The sequence below is a fragment of the Trichosurus vulpecula genome, chromosome 5, assembly GCF_011100635.1.
Source record: "Trichosurus vulpecula isolate mTriVul1 chromosome 5, mTriVul1.pri, whole genome shotgun sequence".
NCBI lineage: Eukaryota > Metazoa > Chordata > Mammalia > Diprotodontia > Phalangeridae > Trichosurus > Trichosurus vulpecula.
In genome coordinates, this window is record NC_050577.1 from 94,136,121 (window position 1) to 94,148,616 (window position 12,496).

The 12,496-nt window shown below is 53.5% G+C and overlaps 2 protein-coding genes across 5 annotated transcripts in view; one reads left to right on the forward strand and one right to left on the reverse strand.

Moving 5' to 3' along the window:
- AGAP3 (ArfGAP with GTPase domain, ankyrin repeat and PH domain 3) overlaps window positions 1-4,693 on the reverse strand; it is an 85,536-nt gene extending 80,843 nt beyond the window's left edge. For all 4 annotated transcript variants that reach the window (XM_036760937.1, XM_036760936.1, XM_036760935.1 and 1 more), the window contains exon 1: window positions 4,372-4,693. In XM_036760937.1, coding sequence (XP_036616832.1) covers window positions 4,372-4,693 — 322 coding nt within the window. The remainder of the gene's footprint in view (window positions 1-4,371) is intronic.
- Window positions 4,694-7,573: 2,880 nt separating this feature from the next.
- TMUB1 (transmembrane and ubiquitin like domain containing 1) lies at window positions 7,574-12,210 on the forward strand. The gene is made up of 3 exons (XM_036758539.1): window positions 7,574-7,678; window positions 8,842-9,254; window positions 9,698-12,210. Exons 2-3 carry the CDS (start codon window positions 8,869-8,871, stop codon window positions 10,047-10,049), a joined length of 738 nt encoding a protein of 245 aa, XP_036614434.1. The 5' UTR covers window positions 7,574-7,678; window positions 8,842-8,868; the 3' UTR covers window positions 10,050-12,210.
- The last annotated feature ends 286 nt before the right edge of the window (window positions 12,211-12,496 follow it).

The window sequence follows — 12,496 nt, forward strand, 5'->3', positions numbered from 1 at the left end:
TACTTACTTCACAATATCACTATAAATAAGCTAAAAGTACTATGTTGTCATGACTATAAAGATGACATAGCTATTCCTCTGGGGTCCCATCCTTTCTTCAAACATGGGAAAGAAGGTATATTACAAGTATTTTTCCTTCCCACCAAACTTTCTGATGAGCAAGGTGGGGCGGGGTGGTCACTCTACTTGGTCTCTTCTCTGCACATCTGATTTCTCAGTGGGTAGAGAAGAGAGTGAGTCAATACAAGAAAAACCCAGGGTTCAAAGAAGAAATGGAATGTGAGTTGGGCGCCTCCAAGGGAGGGGATTTCAATGAATAGGAGATGATGTGTAGGTGACCTGCCCTAGAAATTCGGGAGACAAGTGGAAGATGGTAGGACAAGGTGAAGAACATTTTGGCTGATGCTGAGAATGCTTGGAAAGAATAAATAAAATCGGGAAGGTAAATTGGGTTGATGTTACAGAGGGTCCTGAACAACAGGCTATGCAGTCTGTATTTTATTCAGTAGGCAACAGGAAGCCACGATCATACCTAGGTATTAAGACTGCTACTTTGGCAACAGTGTGGAAAATGAATTGGAGAGAGGAAAGAATGGGGGGGTGGGGCGTGTCCAATTAGAAGGCAATTACAAGAGTCCAGACAAGAAGTAACAAAAGGGCCTGAACCAGGGAGGTGGAAGGGGAAAGACTAGGAGGGATGAAAGTTATTAGGGATGGAGAATCCAAAGGATTTAGCACCTTCACCAACTGAATTGGGGGTGGGGAGAAGAGCCAAAGACTTCCTGGTATTACACAGGTACATTTCACAACTGCTACGGTCTGACTGCCAATAAAAAAAAAAAGCAGAGTCAAAGAAGGATTTAAGGGACCTAACCACAGGAGCCCTGGACCCAGTAGAGACCTTCCCTTTAAAGCCAAGGACAGTCCCACTGGTAAGTCTTGTTTTACTTCACATAAATAGATGTCTTATTGCTTGCCTTCTCAAGGAGTAGGAGAGAGAGAATTTGGAACTCAAAATTAAAAAAAAATGAATCTTAAAATATTTTTACGGGAAATTGGGAGATATTTCATGAAATATATAAAATATCTGTATTTTTAAAAGGCAGTCTTACTGAAACTTTCTTCCTCTTAGCATCAAAAGTCTTAAGTTCCCCTTTGGTTCACGATATATATGGGCTGGAAGTGGTACCACATTCCACTTGTGGGCCCTGGGGATGAATGCTCAGAGCAATGGGACAGGTAGGGCAATTCTACTGTTCCATTTCCTCAGCCCCCAGATGGAATTCTCAGCTACCAACTGCCTCTTGTCTCCTTCCTCTGGGATGGGATGGGATCAATAATTCACCACAATCGACCAAAGTATTAACTGGTGCTAGCTGGAAAACCTTTTGGGGCATAGGGAAGATGTCACACCTTCCCTCAAGGAGTTGACAGTCTAAAAAGATAAGATGAATGATCTAAAATAAATTATAATGTATTATACGTAGTGATTTATGTGTTTTCTCTCATCTGATTTTCTCATTTGCCTTGTAAAGGAGTATACCTATTATGCCCATTTCACAGAAAAAAGCTAAGGCTCAGAAAGTCTAGATGACTTATCCAAGGTCACAGAGTAAGCAGCAGAGCTGAGAATCAAACACAAGTCTTTTGACACTAGTTTAGTGAGCTTTCCACTATGCAGTGTGTGTGTGTGTGTGGGGGGCAGTGTCATTATTTAAGGGTGTTTTTTTTGGGGGGGGGATAATGGTGAAGTGGGAAATCTACTTCTAACACCATTAGGGAAAGGTTCTAAGTGAAGGGGTAAGAGGAAGGGAAGAGAGAAAGGGGTAAGGAGACCATTTTACTGGGCAGAAGTGAAACAGTTTGACAGATGGGTAGAGGCTGTCTTTTCCAGGAGAGGCAGGGCTAAAACTGGAGAAGAAACAAAACACCACAAACAAAAAAAGAGTCCTCGAGTCTGCAGCAAAAGTGGTGGACAAGAGAGAAATTGGAGATGAAGTGAAAGTGGAACAATAAAGATTAACTAGAAGCCTGGACTTCACCCACAGGACAGGAAATAATTAAGGGAAGATTATAACCACGGAGGCAAGGAAGGGGCCTTTAAGCATTATATTGAGGATGGATGAAAAGAAAGTAGCAGAAGGAAGGGCTGGGAGGGATGGCAAGGAAAAGGTGGGGGGGTCGTCTAACAGTTCAAAGGAAAATTTGGAAAGGGAGAGAAGCTATGTATGAGAAATATCAGGATGGTGGGACAAATGGACTAGAGACATAAAGGACCATAGTTACGTAAAGAAGTGTCTTGGAACACAAGCAGAATAGGATGTTTCTGAAAAGTAATGAGGAAGCTGAAGGGAGTTTTCAAAAGGGTGATTCTTTTTCCATCTTACTCAATTTTAAGATAATAGTGAAATACTCAAGGGTCTCCCAAGTATAGCTGCCTGTGTCTACAAGGGAATAAAGATACCCGAACCAAGGTTTTGGGGAATCTATATCAATATCATCAGTCTCTTAAGACAGTGGTTTATCATTATCCCCAATACTTAATTGAGTATTCTCATGAGCCTTTTTTCACACTTCCTGGAATGTTATGTATGCCAGCTGCTTCCTTCCTTACCTGTCCTTACCTTACTAAGGGCTCTCCGGCTAATATTTATGTCTCTCTTTACATTCCAAACTGGGATTGGGAGGGCTGGTGGTCCCAGAGAATCTTCCAATGGTTTAGAATTTCTCTTCCCTATTCCAACTAGAAGAGACAGCATGGAATCCTCTCTCTCCTTCAAATTTACAGGGGGGAATTTTATCATGACCTCCTCAGCGAAAGCTTCCAGAGTCCACAGAAATGCCACACTCTAAAGCATGGGGAGAAAACCCAGTTGTACAGCCACAACGATGATACAGGCCACTGACTCAGATCCATGTTAATGAGATTTTTTCTGCCACTGTATTACTTAATTAGTTCACGGAGAACTCAGCCTTGGGAGGAAAGGTATGGGAAGAGGGGAGCTAGGAGGGAAAGAAGTCAGACTGCCTCAGTTACAGCAAGTCACACTCCCAGCCCTGCCCACGGTGCCCATCACTCCGGCTTTTCCTCCATGCTCCTAACTCGGGTGGAGTATAGGCAGGTGAGAAGGGATGAGGAAGGGTGTGAAGGAGGTAGGCTGAGCCCGGACCCTGACTTGACCCCTAAGGCTGAAGCGCAGGGCCCCTAGCTCCCAGCATATTCCCCACACAACTGCTTCCTGATTTGGTGTTCCCCTTGGGGCCTGCACGGTCCTCAGACACCTAGCACTGCAGTTTACGGGGAGGCAGGAACCTTTCCTTTCCAATCGAAATGCGGCCCCCGGTGAGGCAGCCGGATGGCTCATTCCATCCTGTCCTTCCTGGTGCTCAAAGGTTAGGGTGCCACTGAGTTCCTCTGGCCCTCTGCCAAGAATCTGCGGTCTGGGGGCTAAGAACTGGGGAGACGGCTCGAGGGTCCGAAGCTCACAAACGGCCTCCCACTCTTGGGGGCTGTTCGGTCCTGAGCTCCAGGGAGTGAGGCTAAAAGCACCTTAGTGGGGCGCAGCCCTGCCCCCCTCCCAGACACCTCCTCCCCATTCCTCCTAGCGCCCCAGGGGCGGCTCCCAAGGAAGCAGCCGCATGGATCTGAGCAGGCGGTTCTGCAGAGCACGGGTGGGGACTGGAGGGCGTGGAATAACGGGCCCGCGCCCACGCGGCCCCCGGCGCCGAACCACGCGCCAGGCCCGGGCCCGCAGCTCCCCCGCCGCGGCGTGGGGGTGTGTGAAGGGTGAGGGGAGGGGAGGAGAAGAGAGCTGGGGGCGAGCGCCAGCCTCTGGGGGCCGGGAGGAGCCCAGCCCGGGAAAGATGCCATTACCAGGGAGGCTCCGGATCCCCAGCCCCCCGGGGAAGGACGGAGCAGCTGCCTAGACGCCTCCACGAGAGCAGCCCCACCTCCCGCGCCTCTAGTTCTGGATCTCCGGCTCCCTCCCCCTGGGCCTTTCACTAGTCAAACTCGACCCTTCCCCCTCCTCATTCAACCTCTAGGGCTTAGCTCTCGCGCCCCTCACCCTGACGCACACCCAGGGCCCGAGGCGGCGCGGAGCAGCATCCCCCGACTGCAGGCGGGGTGGACTGCAGCTGGGTCCCCGGATAACGTGGCTTGGACCCCAGCCCTGCCTGAAGTGCCACCGGAGAGGAAGCTGAACGGCCTAGACCCCAACCCTGTAAAGCTCTCCGAAGGGAAACGGCGTGGCCGGGCCCCCGAGGAGCCCGCGGACAGCGGCTGGCCACGTCCAGCCTGGGGGCCCTTTGGACGGCCGACGGAGTGGCCTGGGCGCCCCCGACCCCGCGGCGTTCCCCAGCTTGGCTTACCCTCGATGGAGATGACGTGCTCTCGGATCTGATTCTGCAGCCCCAAGTCCTCGATGCGCTCGATCAGGTCGTAAATGGCGTAGATGTTGGGGTGCACCGACTCAAAGCGCTGGATCTCGGCCCGGATGGCCGCCGAGTTGGACAGCGCGAACTGCTGGGGGGGCCCTCCGGCCAGCTGCTGGGAGGGGCCGCCGGCCCCCCCAGCCCCGGGCCCCGCGCCGCCGAACTGCCCTCCGCCCCCACCGCCCCCGCCGCCAGCCCCCGAGGCCGCCAGGCTCTGCTGCTGCTGCGGGCTCTGCCCCCCGCCCGCCTGGAAGTTCATGGCTCGGGAGCCGCGGGGGCCGGGCCGGGGCGGGGGCGGCGCTGCTGCGGCGGCGGCGGGGGTCGGGGTCTAGCAGGGGCCGGGACCGCGGAGCCGGAGGTGCGGGGCTAGTGCATGGAGCCGGAGACCCGGACGCGCCGCCGCGGCTGCTGCAGACGCTGTGGCCGCCGCTACCCGGGTACTTCCCGGAGCCACGATCCCGCTGCCCGCCGCTGCTTCCCACCAGCAACCAGCGGCGGCGGCAGCACCAGCAGCGACAACAACGGGACCGGGAGCGCGCCGCCCGGGCCCTCCCCCCGCGTCATGCGCACGCACCGCCGCCCCCGCCGGCACCGGCACACGCAACCCTAGCCCCCCTTGCGGCCGCCCCCGCCTCCGTCCCCTCCCCCTCTTCGGCGCACGCTGCCCGCCGCCACTCCGTCCGCCTCCGCTCCCACCCCCTACGTTCCCCAAGCACCTCTTGGCCTCTCGAACCCCTCCTCCGGGCTTCCTCCTCTGCCCCTCCCCTCGGGTTCCCGAGGAAATCCTGCTCAAATGCTCCGCTTCGCCCCAGCAGCACTCCCAAGCCCCCTACCCCTTCGTGGCAGCACCACTTCCTCCGTTTACTCTCTTCACAGAGTGGTCACAGATTGACTGGCCAGTTGCCTCCTTCTTTCCCTGCAGGGTCAGCTTCTCACGTTGCTGGAGTGACCCAACATGCCAGGTCTCTGGTGGGCAGTGCTCCATGGGTGCTCAATCCATACCTGTTGATTGGCTGAGAGAGGAGGGACCAGTGTCCAGGCCAAGCTTAGCACAGTAGGCACTTAATAAATGTTTCATGAATGAATTAATGAAGGCTGTCTCGCCTAAATCAGGCTGAACAGAGCATCTAGTTATTTATTCTCAGACAGTAACAAGGCCAAGGCTTGATGCCATCGTACTTCCATCCATTCCCAGTGTAGTCCGTCATAGCCTGGTTCTCCCTCCTCTCTCTCCCTGCCTCCCCACCCCAGGCCCAGTAGTATAATTGGGAATCAGGATTCCTGGTTTCTCGGTTCTGGTTCTAACAATATTGTCTTTGTATCCCCAACACCTAGCATTTACTTCTGTGTTTAATTAAAAAATGTTGATTGAATGATATCCAGAGCATGCCATCTCAGGAGTCAATGTGTCCTCCATCACTCCTAGCCTCCTATTACTTAATTCTTTGTTCTTGTATCCCCAAAGTAGTGCTTAACACATAGTAGTCTATTAATTGGAACATAACTAAGCAGGGTCACATACTATACAAAGAAATCAACCAGGGACAACAAATGTTACTACACGCTCTCCTTGCCCTTGCCAATCTTGTTCAAGAGGACTCACCATAATGTATGTCTCCATTCATTTTCCTTTTCTCCAAGCCCCCTCCTTCCCTTATTTTGGACTGTGTTGGGCTCATCTGGATCCCGAAAGCTATCTACAACTTTCCTCCCCACCCTTTTCCTCTGCTAGAGATGTCTCTTGTGGTCCCTGGAAATACTTAAAATCCGTTCTTCTGATCCAGCACTTCCAAAATGAGGAGTTCCTACTAGTCAGACCTATAAGGCTATGGGGCAGGCTTTTTGTGGTGAAGGATATGTCTTGAATCTTCTGCCACCTTTTGTTCCCAAAGTGGAGCAACTCTGAGCCATTAACATTGCTTTTCTTCAAGCGTACCCAACTGCTGCTGCAAGGTCCCTGTGGGCTACCCTTGTAATGAGCAGCTAGCCAGTCAGCACCTGGTAGCTCCCTGGGAGATCTGAGTTCAAGTTTCATTTTTGTCATTAATTAGCTGTGTGGTCTTGGACAATTCAAATTACTTTTCTAGGCCTCAAGTCCTCAGCCATGGGATGAAGGAATTGGACTAGATCTCTAAATTCTCTCGTAGTTTTAAACTTCCATTATTCCAAGATATCTTGGGAGATGATAATTAAAGATAATGTGTTTATGTGGTGCTTTGATTTACAGCTATGTAGCCTTTTAAGGTTTACAAAATGTTTTCCTAATAAAGTCTGCAAGGTGAGTGGTGTAATTATTTCCACTTTACAGATGATAAAACCAGTGCTCACATTAAAGGGTTACCCAAGGTCACAAAGCTGGGGAATGATAGAACGAGGTTAAAACTGAGACCCTCTTATTACCTATTGCAGATACAAGTCATTATACGGGGGTGAGATCCCCAGAAGCCCAAAGAAATTGGAAAGGGGAAGCTGTAGGTCCCTCAAAGCTGAATAGGGATCGAGACAGACACAGTCCTGGGGCTCATTCCAGATCCTTGGTGTCGGGTTTCATTTGCAGGTATTAAAAAACAAAAACTGTTGACTGAAGCTAGTTTCTGTGGCAAGCCTCTTTCTATGAAAAGAGCAGTGAATTTGGAATGAGGCGACCTGCTGCTTATTGTGATATTAGGCAAATCACTTTACTCTCTCTGGGTTTCAGTTTCTTTATTCACAAGATGAGGAGGTTGAACTTTACTAGGGGTTCTTAAAGTGGGGCCCTTGAATTGGTTTTAAAAATATATCAGGGTAGTTAAATTTCAACATAATTTCTGTCCTTTTTAATTGTTTTATTTTGTGCACTATTATTTTCTTCAGAAGAGGTCCATAGTCACCAGACTGCACACACAAAAAGGTTACTAGGGAGATGATTTCTAAGACCCCTACCAGCTTTGATCCTGCCTTGCGGCGGGCCAGGGCTATTTGTGCTAAAGAAACCCAGAGGACGGGTATTCCTTCCTTCTCTCCCCCGACCTTCCCCATCTTCTCGTACCCTTTCTGGTCCCAAGCCCGAGAATGTTTCCAGGACAGTTAGGCGAGTGAGGGGGCGGAGCCTGAGTGGCGTCCTCGGGACTACAAGTCCCATGATACTCTGGGAGGGCCTGTGCCGGGCGGGGGAGGGGGGGCGGGGTGGACAGGTAGGAGCGACCTCGGCGCCGCGCTCCCGGAAGTACTGGGGTGTCCGACATGGAGCCGGACCAGCGGCGCGGTGAGTAGAGGGGACTGGGACCCCTGCCAGCCCCATTCTCCCCACTCCAGCTGTGGCCCCAGGTTTTCCCACACCCTCCCGCAAACCTTTTAATTTTGAGGGTGTCTTTTGGGGTGGAGGGAGCTTCCCAAGGGGATCCCGGGTCTAGGGCTTGGTGATGGGGGGACGGGGAGAGGATAGGGACGTACAGGTGAATTTGGGGGGTTCTAGGAAACAGAGGAGAAAAAACCCCAGGGTGGGATTTGGGGCTTGGTGAAGGGGGGGTGGGGTGGAGTGAGTCTGGGTTCTCTAAAAAGATAGGAAGCGAGATTCCACAGGGTGGGATTTGGGGATGAAAGGAGTTGTGTAGAGATGAATGGGGGGGGGGGTGTTTAAGAGACGTGAATTATGTCCCAAGGATGGGACTTGGACTTTGGTGATGAAGGAATTGTGTGGCTGTGGCGGGGCAGGGTTCGTTTAGGAGACTTGAACTTAAGGTCTCGGGGATGGGCTTTGGCCAAGGGAGGGATTGTGTAGGGATGGGGTGGGGGGTGGCGGGCATTTAAGAGACAGGAATTGAGGTCCTAGGGGATGGGATTTGGGGTTTAGTGATGGGAGCAGAATTGTCTAGAGGCGAGTTGGAGGATTTTTGCTGATAGGAGTTGAGGTCCCAAGAAAGGGGATTTGCGGTGGATGGGAGGGGTCAAATTTAGAGGCTTTTAGCCGACAGAAGAGTAGAATTAGTGCTGTGGTGTGAGTGGGGGGCATGTAGAGGTGGGTTTGGAGGCTTTAAGATGCAGAGAAGTTGAGGCGATAAGTTAGCAGTTGGAGTTTGGGTGATTGTCGGAGTGTCGCCTTGAATCAAGTTGGGGGCGGGGGCTTCAGAAGATCAGTTGGGAGGCCCAAAGGTGGGATTTGGGGTTTGGTGATGAAAGAGCAGGTTTAGAAGACAGCGGTGTTGAGGTACCAAAGGGTGGGATTTGGAATTTAGAGATGAGCAGAGAGGTAGGTTTGGGGACTTGAGGAGACAAAGGAGTTAGGAAATGGGGAGGCATGTTGGGCATGGGCCGGAATTCAAAGAATTGAGGGTTGTTGTGAAGTGAAGTTGAGTGGGGAATAGGAGACTAGTGAAAGGAGAGTTTTTGGCAGGCCAATATCTCACTGGTCTCTTTATGCCTTCATAGCTCAGTAGCCTGGCCTAGGCAGGTGCCATGGCCCTGATTGAGGGGGTGGGGGACGAGGTGACTGTCCTTTTTGGGGCACTCCTCTGTCTCCTGGTGCTGGGCCTGGCCTGGATCTCTACACACACCTCAGAACAAGGTGATCTGCTGCCCCAGGACTCAGGGACCCCCTCCCCAACACAATCCAGAGAGGCCACAGTATCCACAGTCGGCAACAGCCAGGATGCTTCAGGATCCGAGGCCCCCACGCTGAGACACCGAATACCAAACTTACAGTCAGAGTCTGGCACGGTATCCCCAGAGGCACCATCCCCCAGCTCTCAGCCAGGACCCTTGGTGCTTAGGCTGAAGTTCCTCAATGACTCTGAGCAGGTGGCTAGAGCCTGGCCACAGGATACCATCGGCTCCTTGAAAAGGTGAGTAGGGGTGGGGGGAGAAATGAGAGGGGCAGGGAAGGCGATGCTGAGAGAATGGGCTGGAATCAGATAAAGATCATCGAAGTCCAGTGGTATCAAACTCAAATAGAAGCAGGTCCCTGCAGGGACTAATTGACTTAAAAAACCACAAATTCACATCTATGTTGCATTGTGTTTTTATTTATTTTGTTAAACACTTCCCGATCACATTTAACCTGGTTGGAGGTTGACACCTCTGAGCCGGCCTAATTAGTAGAGGAATTGGAGTCAAGCCCAGACCTCCTAATTCTAGCTCTACACCAGGCTGCCTCTCTCGGAGGGCGTGCGGGTAACTGGATGGAGAAGGGAAATAGGGGTGGTGGGTGAGTGGGAACTGTTGCCACAAGGCATAGGACTAGGATTGGCTGAGGCCTGCTCTCTTACCCAGGTCCCTCTCTCCTCAGGACCCAGTTTCCAGGCCAGGAACACCAAGTTCGACTCATCTACCAAGGGCAGCTTCTCGGAGACGATGCCCAGACGCTGGGCTCGCTTCACCTCCCCCCCAACTGCGTTCTCCACTGCCACGTGGCCGCCAGAGCAGGTCCCCAACACCCCGGCTGCCCACCGGGGTCAGAGACCGGCCCCTCGGGGTTGGGAGTGGGCAATCTGCTGCTCCCCCTGCTGCTCCTCATGCTGACGCTGCTTTGGTACTGCCAGATCCAGTACCGACCCTTCTTTCCCCCCACCGCCACCCTGGGCCTGGCCGGCCTCACCCTGCTGGTCAGTCTCCTGGCCTTCGCAATGTACCGCCGCTAGTGCCTGCCCGAGCCCAGGGCCAAAACCAACCGGGACCCCATTCTCCGAGGCACAGCGGGAGCTGCTGCCTGCCCCGGCCCGCAGCTCGGCCGTGCCTCTTCCCCCTGCCCTGGGGCCCGGCTCTGCCCCGAGAGCTGCGGGGGCCCCCGGAGCCCACCCCGTGTGAGCAGCACTGCCCCCGGCCGGCTCCCGGGACCTCAGGCGCCCATCCCCCTCTGAGGGCAGCGGCCTCCCAGCCGGGCGGCTGCTGTCCCTGCCTGGGGGTGCAGGGCGTGCCCAAGCCTTTGAGTCCCCCGAACGCCCAGCCTGCCCACGCGCCGTGACCGTTGCCAATGACCGCCAGAGCTGCTTGGCCGGCCGCCCCGGGCTCGCCAGACAGGACCGTGCCGCCCGCGGCTCTGGTTCTTTGCAGAGACTTCTATTAAACAAAAATGTGAATTCCCAGCGCTGCCGGCTGTGTGTGAGTCCGCGCACGAGGGTGTAGGGGCCGGGCACGGGCAGCCCGGGTCCGAGGATCCCTGCGGCCCCCGGCCCCGACAGCTGCACCGGAGTCCGATGGCCTGCGCCAGCATTGAGCAGCTGTGCCCCCGGGGGCGGGTCGGCGGACCGGGGCCTGTTCCCGGCGGTGTTAGACTGTACTACCCACCTCACAGGGCTGTTGTGAGGGACGCGCTACATAAACAGAAGCTGTTACTGTACGCGGCGCGGCCTTGGTCTTTGGGCAGCAGGGGGCGGGGCAGCGCGGCGGGAGAGAGCAAGGTCGGCCCCGCCCCCTCCTCCGTGCTCCGCTCTCTGGGCGCCTCGCAGGGGCAGACGGGAGCCACGTACTTGTAAGGTGGGGGATCCGGCTGCCATTGGCGGCGGGAGCGGCGGCCGAAGGGCTGCCGGGAAGATGGCGGACTGGGCGGCATCTGGCCTATGACGGCCCGGCGCCGAGCGAGGGGCGGGCCCGGACGCCGGGTCCTGAGAGCGGCTCGCTAGCGCTTTTCTGCGGCGCCCGGGAAGGCAGGGACGGCGGGATGCAGGCACGTCCTGCTCGGACGGCTGGGGCATCCCTCCCACCGCACCCCGGCCCCGCGGCCTGGGAACCTTGGGCTAATTATCTCAACACTGTAGGCCTCAATTTCCTCCTGGGTTCCTGCCAGCTGAGCCAGAAGGCTCCGTTATAAACGCAGATTTTGAGGCTAGGGTGGAGTGTGGGATAGTGCAAGAAAGCCGTGGTTTGGCAAAGCCCGTTCGAGTCGTCTTCAATTACTGTGGAAAACTAGGGAGCAGAACTAGGTCATCTCCAAGTGCTCGGTGCCACCAGCCTGCGTCGGGGTCATCTCGCTGACCGACCCCCCACTTAGACCAGATGGTCTTTAAGGACCCTTCTACGAGCCAGTGATAGAATTTACGGAACGGCAATGACAGCGTCTGGCCTGCCTATCCTAGAGGATTCAAATGAGAGGGTCTGAGGGGTTCTGAATTTGGGGGGTTACTTCCACATACCCATTAACTCGTTTTATCCTATTTCCAAACTAAAATAAGATGGCATTTGCCTAAGGTCACACAATTAAATAGCAGAGCAGTCCAAACCCTGACCCCAGATATCCTAGGCTTCCCAGCTGACTGGACTGCTGATGCAAGTCTTAGATCAGCAGCCTAAAGTAAACCCCCTCCAAGAATCGTCCCCTTGATTGTGGTCAGTCTGGGAGCTGCTAACTTCCAGTAGCCTCAGGTATGGTACCCTATGTAAGAGAGACAGCAGAGGAGACTAAATTCATTCTGGCTAAGCCAGAGTAAGAAAATAGGGAGCAACCCACCCTCTGGTGACAAATTCTTAACTATACAAGGCCTTCTACCTCATCTGTTGGACAAATCTTATTCCTACCACCCTCCAATCTCCTTGGTATAGTTCCTGGGTCCCACCCTACCTCTTCTTGGTCCTCATCCCGTTATTAGCCCTTTGCTCAAGCCATTCATCTCCTCCTCACTACCTCAGTTCATACCCTCCGACATTCTTCTGCCTACAGAGATCATCCCTATCCTTCCAAGCCCATATTAACTCCTGCTTCTTATGTGAAACCTTCAGTTATTTCCAACCACAATAATCTAGCCCTCTGAATTCCTAGCACTTTTCTCCATTTAAACTACTTTGAATAAACTCATTTGGCTCTTAGTCACTGCCTTGTGAACTTGTGTTCTTATGTTGTTTTTTTTACTTATCTTCCCACAGGATACTGAATCACCCTCAGTAGTACGCAAAAAGTGGACAAACAAATGAATAATCATTTTCCTACCTCTGCCACAAAGGGGTAGTGCAGAAGCCCCTAGGGCAGATGAATTATCTGACCAGCAGTTTAGGTGATTCTTGGAGGCTTTTAGCCTCCCTCCTTCCTCCTCCTTTCACTGTTAGCTTTGCTATCTTCCTCAGGGACCCTATTATATTTTGCCTAGCTTTAAGT

Excerpts from the sequence above, each read along its gene's own strand:
- TMUB1 (XM_036758539.1), top strand. The coding sequence starts at position 8,869 with ATGGCCCTGATTGAGGGGGTGGGGGACGAGGTGACTGTCCTTTTTGGG. Across the intron at positions 9,255-9,697 it reads ACCATCGGCTCCTTGAAAAG|GACCCAGTTTCCAGGCCAGG; the intron begins GTGAGTAGGGGT and ends CTCTCTCCTCAG.